Here is a 12,768-nt window from a genome sequence, read left to right as displayed (position 1 = left end):
GCATTACATGAATAAATACATAGGTACATCTGATAAGATGCTGATGGATCTGTAAACATTTTATGAGTAAGCATGTGCAGCAGACATGAATCATTCTGATTTACATTAAGCAGTGATGCGCCCTGGTGGCCACAAAGGGGTGAAGCGTTCAGATACTAATGTATTTGTTATGGGTGTTTTCTGTTACTGTGTTTCATTAGATTAAAGTTCAGGTTTATTTATAAAGCACATTTAAAATCAACAAGTGTTGTACCAAAGTGCTGTACACTTTTAAAGAGGTATTTAGTTACCAGTTAAAAACAGATTTTTAATGCAATAAATTTAAAGTAAAACTACCACAAAATGTATGTCTCAGGCAACATCAGGCTAAAGAGAAAAATGCATCTTCAATCCAGATTTAAATGTGGCCAAAGCGGTAGAGGGTTTCACAGAAATGTAGTTTTTAGCTGAGAACGGGAAACAGAAGAAAGAGCGGAGGGAGAGAAGAGCAGGGGGCTCAGAGGCAACCCACATGTTTTAGGGATAAATTGTGCTTACCATTATTATCTAAAAATGTTCTCTCTTTAAGATATGAGGAGACATGGAAGTGTTTGGTGGCTTTTAAATTAATCCCTGTTTGGATCCTAAAGGAATGAATGGGGCTAGGCTAAATGCTAACACATTCACGACACGCTGTACAAAGATTAAGTGCATGCATTAAAAATATATAGGTATGTATTCATTTGTCTTAGTTGAGGTAGGAACATAGTAAAATATTGAAAACGGTGGTGTTGCAGGAAATAGAGGGTATGCACATGACGTCACTTTCGGTGAAAGCGACTGCGGTTACGCCCACTGAGTGGCAAAAGACAGAGCGGCAGAATCTGTGTACAATGTAAAATCAGCGAAAACACAGTGAAAGCGCGTCTTAATGGGAAAAGCTGTTGTGCGATAGACTGTACTAACAGATTAACAGGAATTCAGAGCTATCGTTTAACAGACTGCCAAAAACCACCGAAAGGAAAAGTAAATAGATCGTTCATGCCAACGACCACAGACCACAGGTGGGTTAACAAGTTGGAGGTTTTCCTTTCTACTTAAAAGTATTTTTTCAAGTTTTTGTATTTTATTCATGTTTTTCTTTGGAAAATATACATTCCAAAGCATATTATCATCATTTTTACTCTGTTAAATTTCATAAATAATACGTTTTTCTTTTACATTTAATATTTAAGTACATTAACATACTTTTACTCAAGTAAAAGTACATCATTTTAATGTAATTAGGTATTAAATACATTTTAATACGCAATATTACAGAATACACACTATGATAATATGCTTTAGAATGTAGTGAAGTCAAATTTTTCCCAAGACAAACACCCTAATAAAGCACAAATGCTTGGAAAATGTAACTAATGTAACTAAGTATTGTCCACCTCTGCTATCAAGTCCAAGTAAATTTAATTTAAGCTGATAATAGTCAGTTTTACTGGCATTTTCGCATCAGCCCCTATGAAAACCAGCCATTTTGCTGAACGTTTGCCACTCAACAGGGCGTGGTCACGTGGAAAAGTGACGGCAATGCATACCCTGTTTATTATGGCGGCAACAGAATTCAAAACGTCGAAACCATATCAGACAGCTGAATGAAAGAGACTGGAAAGCAACATGGATTAAATATGCAACTGGAGGCGCTATTTGGGGCTCGAATAACCCAGATTTTATCCACAGAATTCAAGAAAGCTTTCACATGTCTCAGGGGTTACAATAGGGTAGCCTACCATAGTAGTGTTCAAGACAAAATTGTTATATGTTAGGATGACACACACCTGATCCAGATTTTGCTTCCATTTAGGGTGAAGTATTGGCCGCAGGGAGAGCGAACTGCAGTGGTTTTAATAGATGCTGCATCAGATCCACTCGCTGGTTCAGTAAGACAGAAGGCAGCAATATTTTCTCCTATAAAGAACATGCAGGACAATATAAGATTATATGTCTACTGTGTATGTCGAAATAAAGAATGACAATATGAACAAATAACTTAACTGATCCCAACACAGACTCTTTAACTCTCCGATGTTATGATAACTAAAAAATCCCTTGTTAATATATTGAAGCTCACTCACCACTGGCCAGCTTTGGAAGGTACTTCTCTTTCTGCTGGGGGTTACCGAACAGCAGGATGCCCTTGAAACCAATGGACTGATGGGCGCCCAAAGTGATACCCACACCCAGGTCATGCATTCCCACAATCTCTACCAGCCTGGCATACTGTTAACAGACAGAGAGCAAGTGTCAGAGCTCCATCTGGATTTCTTTTTCTTTGTCTTTTTCTTTGATGTTGAGAAACTTCTCTACATGATGCATTTTTGTTTTCATTCTCCTCTCCTTTTGTTCCTCTGGTAACATTTCTGTATCTTTTACCTGTGTGTTGGTGAGTCCCACACCACCCAATTCTGCAGGAACTTGCAGACCAAAAGCTCCCATCTCCTTCAAGCCTTCCATGGTGTGGTCCTCCACTTTCTCCAAAGCATCATTCTTCATAGGGTCATTCACTTCCTAGTAACACCCATGCACACGTTGTGAAGAAGGTGAAGGGCAAAAAGACAAATGTAATCTTTGTGCTTGTGAAATGAGCAAATACATATTTAATAAACTAATCAAATGATGCTGCAAATAAATGATTGTGTCAAAAACCTTGTGAATCAGACATACCTCAAAAAACCTACTGCATGGTCCAACCAACTCTTTGAGGAACTGAGCCTGCTCTTCATTTAGCACTACATGGGTGATTAAATAAACATGTACAACCCACATTTTAATTGCACAACACAATATAAATGAAGCCTGAGCATAATAAAACCAATAACAAAACCTAAAAGTAATACTTTCACAGATTTCTAGGGTATATACAATATTTACTCATTTTGGTCTTTAGCATTACATGTAACATTTAGCAATAAATGACACAGGGTTTTTAAAAGCCAGTTCATCTGAAATATTTATAGAGTTTGGACTTACCTGAAGGAAAGGGGAACACCTGGGAAGTACTGATTTGCCCTTTGAACATGTTCGCAGCAAATGACTGTGACTCCTAAAAGAAAAGAACTGTGAAGTTTTCCTTACACCAGCTACTAACAAAGCAATGTAAAAATGACAGGAAATCATATCTGGCCTAAAACATATTAGCAAATATCTCATGAATAGAAAATTTTGAAATGTATTTTTGAATTTTGTTCTGAATAAAAACAAGATAAAGACTGTACATCCAGCATAAGATGCAGCAACAGCCACATACCACATTGAGGGCCTTTGTTGTCACCTTCTCGGTGGTCTTTGCGTCACTGCCGACTTCAGTCTTGTCCAACACAGCCTTTTTAAGAGAAAGAGAGCATGCCGTCGGTTTATTTACACATTTGTATCAAAAATCAATCTATAACACACATGCAAATTTTATCTGAATCTAGTAGGGTGATTCTCACGAAACCATTGAAACACCACGGCACTAATGATTTTAGCTTTAAAATGTGTAATATAGTAACATTAAAAAGCATCAGAATTAACACAATACTGTGTTCTACCTTGCACAATGTGTGATTTCAACATAAGAATTTATAATTGGAAATTTTATCTCATTTTCTGCTGAAATTCTCATTACCGCAATGTGTCCGGCTGTGTTTGAACATGCGTTATGTTGTAATTTAATCAAATTAACACAAAAATATTAAGAAAAAAAATAAATGGATGTTTTGCTAGACTACTTTAGATGACAGAAAAAATATTTCCTGAATATTCATGTATAGTAATAATGAAGAAAAATTAGGACAATGATGTGTCCATGCCTGATGTTCTCATCCTCCGCAACACTTTTTGAGAACAGTTTAAGCACACATACAGAATTTTAATAAAGTTTGATTTTGAGTGACCAAGCACATGGACCAGTTACTTCAAGATGGCTACCAGGTAAGATCATTTTTTTTACAGTTAATTTAAAATATTGTCTTGTCAGAATGCTTACACGACATTTTGATTATCATTACCGCAACAGATGCTTATTAAATGTTAATTTAATTAATAGAAGCATAATACTTTGATTTTAAATGCATGTGCAGAATCTCCAAATTATGTTCTTTCAGGTTTGTCATGTCATTTTGAAAATATGTCAGTGTTGATGTTTTCTGACTGTTGCGGTAATGAGATTTTTTAGGACTAAATTATGTTACAAAAAGTGTTAAATGATAAGTAAAGGTTTTTAAATTAATGTTCCCATTTACTCCAGACTTTGTTTTTTAATGTCTGGTGGAAAAAAAAGTCAATTTAAGCAATTTTTACATTTTCATGCTTTACATTTTTAAAACCAAGTTTTCGTGAGAATCACCCAGTAATGTCTTACAACTGTAATTTTTTACAGACTGTAATAAATAAAGAACATGGTAGCATACTTTTAACATCAAGTTTATTTACTGATCATCAGGCCATCCGATATGTTGGTGGTGACATATGAAAGTCAACGGATCCACCACTTCGAGAGCTCAAAAGCTGATATATCCAATACAAAAGTAATCCCCACACGTCACCATACTGGTGACATACTGACGTCTTGTGAAGCAAGTGAATCTATTTTTGCAAGAAATGTAATGTTATTGACAACATTATTAGCGTTAATGCAGAACCTCTGCCAACAGTCTTTAGCCCAGTGGTTCTCAATCCTGGTCCTGGAGCCCCACTGCTCTGCACGTTTTGTATGTCTCTCTTATCTGACAGACAATAAGATCTCTGCTAATGAGCTGATGATTTGAATCAGCTGTGTTAAACAAGGGAGACATACAAAATGTGCAGAGCAGTGGGGCTCCAGGACCAGGATTGAGAACCACTGCTTTAGCCAAACATGAGTGCGACCTTCTTGTGGTGTTTGGTAGCTGTTGCAAGCTAGTCTCTCCGTGCCACAGCTCCACCTAATATTCGAATCTCAAAAATAAAATTCAAATGCCAACCCACCAAACAAATATTCGAATAATCAGATCCAGCCCTATTCATAACCCTTACAAACAGGGCAAAAATAGGCCATTGCATCCAAAGAACAAATCCTAAGGCTGTAACTGGACATGCAAAAACTTTCTAGATAATTTTTACACATACCTTCTATGTTAATGTCAAAGAACAATTTAACATCATTTCAATGCATTCTTTGGCACCTTTAAACGTTAATAAAGATAAAGCTTTTCTGGTCATGGGTCCAGAGGCCTGTTTCAACTCTTGAGTTTTTGGTTACAGAACAGCTGAAATATGTTAGTTCAATCGACTCTAAGTAGCTCTGATATTACAATTCACCATGGCAACAACACGTGACAAAGAGGTCGGATACTTTTTATTACTAAAACTGAAAGTACTGCAAGTGTACAGCAACTACGAGCATACATTTAAAAAAAAGGTGGTGTGGTCAATGCGTACATTTATTTATATTTTTTCATCACAGTTTAACTATCAGATGTAAATAAACTGAGCACTGTAAGATATTGAACCTTATATTTATTTCCATGCAGATGCAATCCCATGGACAAAAGGAACATGACAGCAGCTAAAAATTAAATTAGGAATAAGACTTGGACATTAAAGGCTAGGCTACAATACTTTACAAAGGTAAGGTTAATAAAATCAAAATACGCCAAGCCGGTAATTCAAACTCAAGTCTTCGAAAGTACATCGGTGTTGACCACTGCACACAGCGCTACCCCACTAGACGAGCAGCTTTGATGAATGAATTTGTAAGAAACGTAAAAGCAACTGTTCGAATGTAAGAGCACGGCCACACGGATTGTAGGCAACAGTTTACGTCCTGGGCCTGTTGATGTGGACAAGACCGACATTATCATAACTCCTCCCGCTTTTTTATAAGTTAACTCCTGTTAACATTGCATAGTGAGCGAATCTTTCAAACATGGTAAGGAGCATCACATTTCTGGCTGACATTAGAGGTATTCAAGCCAATCACAACGTACAGATTAGCTGGCCAATCAGGGACACAGCACTTTTACGAACTTTACAAAATCAGAGCGTTTGAGGAAAGCAGTATATCTGTAGCTACAAAAATGTATGGTATGTGGAAAATAATGCGTTTTTTAACTATAAACCATGCAAACACATTGTATTACACCAAATACACAAAATGAAATAGGTGCACTTTAACTTCCTGTCTGACAGGGGCCCCAGGTGTAAGCAATGGAAACATGGACAATGTGACATTGCTTGACTGCCAAGTAGGGCAAAGGGCACTGACAAGGATCACATAACCTTCCATATGTTTCACACCCACACACCAAAAACAACAGTTTATAATTTTCTACTCTATTACTTATCTAACAGATTGTTTTATAATGCATGACAATATTTGCATTATAATATGTAACACCACGTGGCACAGAGCCCAACACCCGGCGCTCCTGCATGTCATGTGAACTGGAGGTGAACTTTACTCCAGATTTACATAGATGACTGTCTAAGGACCAGCACCTGTTCTGTCCCAGGGATATGACCAGATACATGGGTTTGTTGTGACAGTACTTCCCTGCACTTACATTAGCTTTTTGCCATAACTTTTGAGTGAAGAAAAAGTGATAAAGTGATATATCTCACCTCTGCTGCTTGACTCGCGTACAGACGCGCATGTTGCGACGCCAAGGCTCCAGTTTGGCGCGGCGATCTAACAAAGCAGATCAGGTTCATTAATAATTAATATAATAATAATAATAATATTACACAAAACTACACTATTGTATTTGCTTTGTCCGCATATGTAGCCTATCAATAAAATCGCAGGTATTTTGCTTTTATAAAGCTGCGGCCTCAAACATTACAGTGGATAAAACACGTAAATATAATGATAAATTGATCTGGTTCCGAATGAAAAGAAAGCCGCTCACCCTGTTATAGCTGGCTGTAGACGGAGGACAGTGCCGCAAATCGCAGAACTCTGACTAACTTTACGCAACAACATGATGATCAAGGCCGATATTCTGCTGCTTCCCGAATGCGGTTTAACTCCCGAGTGCGGAAGTGCTTATTGATTGAGGTAATGAGTTGTCAATATTGCGATAAACAACACAATATCCAGCGAGGCGCAAGTTAGTTTTTGGACTAAGCGTTGTAATGGGCAGGGCAGCCTGTTTTTATTTCGTCCTTGAGTGATTGTTAAAGCCAGTGGATAGCGCTCGTTTTGTGTCAATTGGAGACGAGACTGACAAGCACGACAGATAACACACGTGTATACGTGCGTGTACGTCTCCATTTGTTTTATATGGAGACGTACACGCAAATATCACGTCGCGTAAACACGTCAATAACGTGTAGCTGTTGATCTATACAGACGTCACGTTGGCGTCACGTTAGAAATCACCGTGTGGATTACGTCTGTATGTAGAAACGTCTAAAGGACATGCGTCTGCCATACGTCTGAAGAACGTGCGTCTGTCTGGCGCGTGAACCGGTCTATTTTTCATTATTGTCTTATACATTTACTGAGCACTTGCTATTAAATCAATGATGAATATCAGACAGGGGCACTTCAGGGGCCAATCAGATTTCATTGGCCAATTGTCATTAGAGATAATCATGTTTATTTTGGCAAAGTTTACGTAGGACTACATTTGATTATATCTAATGCTGAATTTCTGTACCATACATCATGTATCCCAATGCTAGACGTAACTTTGTTATTTAAGTGTACTGTCATGTATTGTCATACGATCTGCTGAGGGGAAAATAAAACAGCAGTATACTAAAAAATTAAGATAAAGTGTTTTATTTTTGTATTAAACTGTTGTATTAAAAGTGTTCTATTTTTTATTGCTTCAACTAGGCTACTACTGAGGATGTAATGTCATTACATTTAAAACTATTTAAGATAAATGTACTATTTAATAGAGCTATAAACATCAAAGTATTTATAAGTCTAGCAGTTTATTAAATCTTAGCCTGACTACAATTTTTTGCAACTACAATGTTGAGAGCATACAAAAATCTCACCCAAAGTCAGGCAAAACAATTTACAGCTCGGATAAATACACAGAGGAGCAGTAATAGAGAAGCAACTGATGCATTTTGTTTATGGAAAAACAAACACTTGAAACTAAATTAAAACAAGAAATTACCACTAATTCATCTAACCAGTAGATGGCTGCAGAGGACCACTTGCATTATCACTTCCACTCATAAATCGACTAGAGTAGAGAAAATACTGACCCATAGAACAATTATGATTCATGCTTTCCTTTATCCCCCCCAAAATTATTTTCTTTAAAACACCTTTGATAATCAATAAAAATTGATTTTGTTTGTTTAAATGTACGGTTGTTGATTGCAAACTGTACAGAAACTGTCGTCCACATTACATGGAACAGTTTCACATGACTGTATTTTTGTTTTGAGCAAAAAGGGGGGAACAATGTTTCACATGTTGTAACAATTTAGCAGATCTACATCAGATCTAAATTTCTCTACTTCTTAGTCTTGTTTAAATAGTCAGAATAAACTGACAATGTTATGTTGAAAGACGTAGTTATAACGCTCACCTTAAAAAATGTTTGCACTACTAGATGTTGTGTATTCAAAGGAAAATATTTCAGTCAATTTCATTGGCGGAGTTTTACGTTTATGACTGAGGGGCACCTACAGGCAAACAAAGGTACTGTAATACTTTGAGATTTGCAAGAGTGCGGTTTCATGATTTTCACGTAATTTAATTCATTTCAACCATCTTATTCTTAAGTGACTTAATCTACCTATTAAAATTAGACAAATAAAATATGAATTCTTATATTTCTATTTCATTAGCTCATACAAAATCCCCTTTGGCTCTGGTCTCCATTCATGTGTTTGTTTGTCCCAGTTTTGGCAAATAAGTCTTGATGTACTGATGAAGCCAGTCATTTTAAATCCAAAATATGCAAATTCAAGCACCTTTAAAAATACTGCACTGCACCTTTTTCACAGTACAATGATAAACACATTTATTGAATGGTTATGCTATTATTAATTTGCCATTGAATGTAAATACCAAAATTTGTAATCTATGATAGGCTACAGTTTTCTTTGTGTTCACTGTATACTTTACTTTGCTGTCCCCCAGGGGAAATTTGTCTTGGGCCTCACAATCACTGCATTACAAACGTACACAGCTCATACATGGCAATTAGAAAACAACAGTTACACATACAACCCCCCCCCCCCCCCCCCCCACACACACACACACAGTACACACATTACAACAAGGAACAATCCAGTCCAAAGCTCCATACTGGGTAACGTACAAACAACCGGCTATTTATCATTAATCATCTTTATGGCAGTTGGAATAAAAGAGTTTTTATATGCATTTAATTTGCATTTGGTACTCTGAAACGTCTACCTGAAGGTATAGGAGGACAAACTCCTTATACAAGATGTGTGTGGGGTTATCTAAAATTTTCCGTGCCTCCCTGAGAACTGACTTTTTATAGAGTGCCTGCATGTAGCCCTGGTCTGAATGACCTACAATCTTTAGTGCAGTTTTAACCAGACGCCCCAACCTGGACTTTAACTGAACTTTCAAATTGCCATACTAGGTCTGCATGCCATACTGTATAACATTCTCTAAGATTATATGGAAAAATAAGAACAAGAGCCCGCTAACGACACCATACAGTCTCAATCTTCTAAAAAAATACATCCTCTGACGGAGCTTAGAACAAAGACTTTCTATCTGAACATGCCATGTAAGTGAGCAGTCCATAAAAACACAAAGATATTTATAAGAAGAGACCTGACGTATATGAAGAGACCTGACGTATGGGAGTGCTATGGATACTCACTAAACTTGATTCAGAAACTGCTCTAGGGTCAAAGATCATTTCCTCAGTCTTTTTCACATTCACAACTAGATGGTGAGCGTCACACCAATCTACAAACTGCTTAATTTTGGAGTGATAGGATGCTGTGTCTTGATCCCTATATAATAAGCCCAAGATGGCAGTGTCATCTGAAAATTTAACAATATAATTGTGTGGGTGTTTACTCACACAGTCATTTGTGTAGATGGTAAAGAGGACTGGGGAACTCACACACCCCCGAGGGGCCCCTGTGCTTATAGGCTTTAGTTGTGAAACTTCTTTATTGACTCTAACATACTACATCGTATTTGTTAAGAAAGAATAGTACCATCTAATAATAAAGGGGCTAACACACATATTCTTCAGACTTTCTAACAGTAAATAGGGCTGTATTGTCTTGAACGCTGAACTAAAGTCAATAAAGAAAAGACGTGCATAGGCCTTAGTGTCCTCAAGGACCAGGTGGGTGATGCTACTTATGGCATCGCCTGTGCTTCTCTGGCATTTGTAGGCAAACTGCCAGGAATCAAGTTTGTGGCCTACCTGAGTTTTTAAAAGACAAACCATGTATTTCTCAAGACATTTCATGACTATTGAAGTCAAAGCTATTGGTGTAAAATCATTATTTTCTACAGGACATTGACATTAACAGGATAACATTGTGTTATAGATCATTTACAGCCAAGATTATGTCATTAAAACATTAAAATATAACATGCCATATGAACCAACAACAGCGCATATAATTACCTAGATTGCAATTTATAATGCAGCAACTTTAAATTCACATGTTTCAATTCTGTGTGATTGAATTTGGAAAATAATTTTTAAATATAATGAAAATCTGCAAACTGAGAAAATTTTTTTGAGGATTTAAAAAAATATTTACAATTATGTTCCTGTAGTAAGTAGTTTTCATCTTTAAAATTGTATTAGAAAATCATATGTCCTTTTGAAAGAAGTGGAACATTTGCCAAAATATAACAATGCCTTGCCGCCACCTACTGGCGGTCTTATTTTTTATTTAGTTTTATATATGTTTGGGTTCCTTTAATTTTGGCATTTACAAGTTTATATGAGCTTGCTAGGATTTCATTTTTATAACAGATACACAGAGCATAAGGATGCCCGGCCTAGTCTAAGTTATTTTATTATTCATTTTAGTATATTTCCTGTCCCAATGCATGCATTTGTTGTGAGATTACCTTTTTGATCAAAGTATATTGCCTTGATTTTTCTCAAGGATGTTAAATATTTACTTTAAAAGTCTATTTTAAATAGCTATTTATGTGATATTTCTATCTGCTGTTGAAATTACTTATCTAATTTGAAAATATCTTAAATGATCGGATTTTACAGCCATCACTGTTTGAATGGTGTCCTAAATAACACAAGCCCTTCATACAAGTAACTGTATAACAGTTTATGTGCACTATTTTGAAATTAGACACGATAAGTATGACGTTAAGACGAACGCACGTTCTCCACGCGCATATAAATTAGACACGGTAGTATGACGTTAAGACGAACGCACGTTCTCCACGCGTATAACAGACGCACGTTCTTTACGTGCATGTCACGCGCACGTTAACACGTCTTTAAGCTTGGTTTGGAAAGAAATGACACAAAGCGAGCGCCATACAGTGGATCTTCCCACCGCTGCGCAGAGCCCGGCTCCTCCTCTTGTCCTGTGTCCACGAGACAGTAACACTTGCGTTACTAAACACCTTTAAAAATAAATTGCCTCTCGACAACCTGAATAAGTGCACGGCGGCTTACTGACGTACCGGAAGTACAGAACCCTTTTACTACCGATGAACGGAAGCCTGGCTGTATCCTTCGGAGGTCGCATTTAGGTTGCATACGTTATAGTCTTATGTTAGAATATTAACCATTATAAAGTTTACTATTATACTTAACTTTAGCTAATCGTAAATTGATGTAATATGCGTATGACTTGCGAATATAATGCTTAGTTAACTGAAATAAACCAGCCTTGGTGACGTATATGCAGCCTGCATATGCGACCTCCGGAGGATGAAGCTATAGATTTTCCTTTCTAGGTTTCAGCCTAAGGAATTTAAATTTGAAAATTATGTTTGGGTACTTTATATCTATATCCGTCTTTCAAACTTTTTATCGTGTTACATTGGCGTTCGGCTCTGCCTCTGTCGTTTAGTTGTTTGCAGATGTTCTGAAAGACTACAGGGAACGACCATATATATACATAATAAAGGCTAGATTTCTCGTCCGCGCTTGTCAGACATCTAGCCTTTATTATGTATATCTATGGGAACGACCACCACGAGTGCCGCAGGGATGACGTATTTTGTAGACCAACCGGAAGTTAGCGGGTTCCCTCGCATATGATAAAAGCCCATTCATTCCGACAGACTTTTGAATTATCGCATAAAAAATAAGCTCTGTGTTTAACAAAAGTTTATATGACACACTCTTTGTCCACCAAGTTCTTTACAGAAGAATACAACTTTTATGAAACTTCTATATGTTTTTTATATTTCTTGTAAACGCATTCAAAATTCAAAAAAGATTACCTCATTGGACAAAACGTGCAAGTGTCTTTAACTTAAGTTGAACACAGAGCTTATTCTTGTGATAATCCAAAAGTCTATGAAAAAAATATGGGCTTTCCGGCAAGAAAAGCAATGTCCTGCAAACTTCCAGGCTGGTCTACAAAATACGTCATCCCTGCAGCACTCTTCTCAAGGCCACCCTAAAAGACAAGCTCGCGAAATTCGAACTTTTACTGATCAAATAAGTGTCTTTTTAGTAGAGTTGTTAAATATATTTTAAATATCCAACTTTAATCAACTGTATCTTTAACTTTTTGAGCAAACTTGACTTTTTGGATACTTTTAAAAGACGTAGCCTATAGCCTACACCTAGGATCTACCCTTAATAT

General features: G+C 36.8%; 1 protein-coding gene across 1 annotated transcript in view; it reads right to left on the bottom strand.

Moving 5' to 3' along the window:
• The window catches only part of acadvl (acyl-CoA dehydrogenase very long chain), a 43,898-nt gene extending 36,718 nt beyond the window's left edge, over positions 1-7,180 (bottom strand). Inside the window, exons 1-8 of the mRNA XM_055197787.2 lie at positions 6,903-7,180; positions 6,616-6,682; positions 3,281-3,355; positions 3,004-3,076; positions 2,698-2,762; positions 2,407-2,541; positions 2,109-2,253; positions 1,812-1,941 (exon numbers count right to left, since the gene is read on the bottom strand). Of these exons, the coding sequence (XP_055053762.2) occupies positions 1,812-1,941; positions 2,109-2,253; positions 2,407-2,541; positions 2,698-2,762; positions 3,004-3,076; positions 3,281-3,355; positions 6,616-6,682; positions 6,903-6,976 (764 nt within the window). The 5' untranslated portion in view covers positions 6,977-7,180. The remainder of the gene's footprint in view (positions 1-1,811; positions 1,942-2,108; positions 2,254-2,406; positions 2,542-2,697; positions 2,763-3,003; positions 3,077-3,280; positions 3,356-6,615; positions 6,683-6,902) is intronic.
• Between the last annotated feature and the right edge of the window lie 5,588 nt (positions 7,181-12,768).

Source organism: Misgurnus anguillicaudatus, chromosome 21 (genome assembly GCF_027580225.2).
Source record: "Misgurnus anguillicaudatus chromosome 21, ASM2758022v2, whole genome shotgun sequence".
Classification (NCBI taxonomy): domain Eukaryota; kingdom Metazoa; phylum Chordata; class Actinopteri; order Cypriniformes; family Cobitidae; genus Misgurnus; species Misgurnus anguillicaudatus.
The sequence above is the reverse complement of the archived record's forward strand: the minus strand, read 5'-3'. Positions and strand labels throughout refer to the sequence as shown.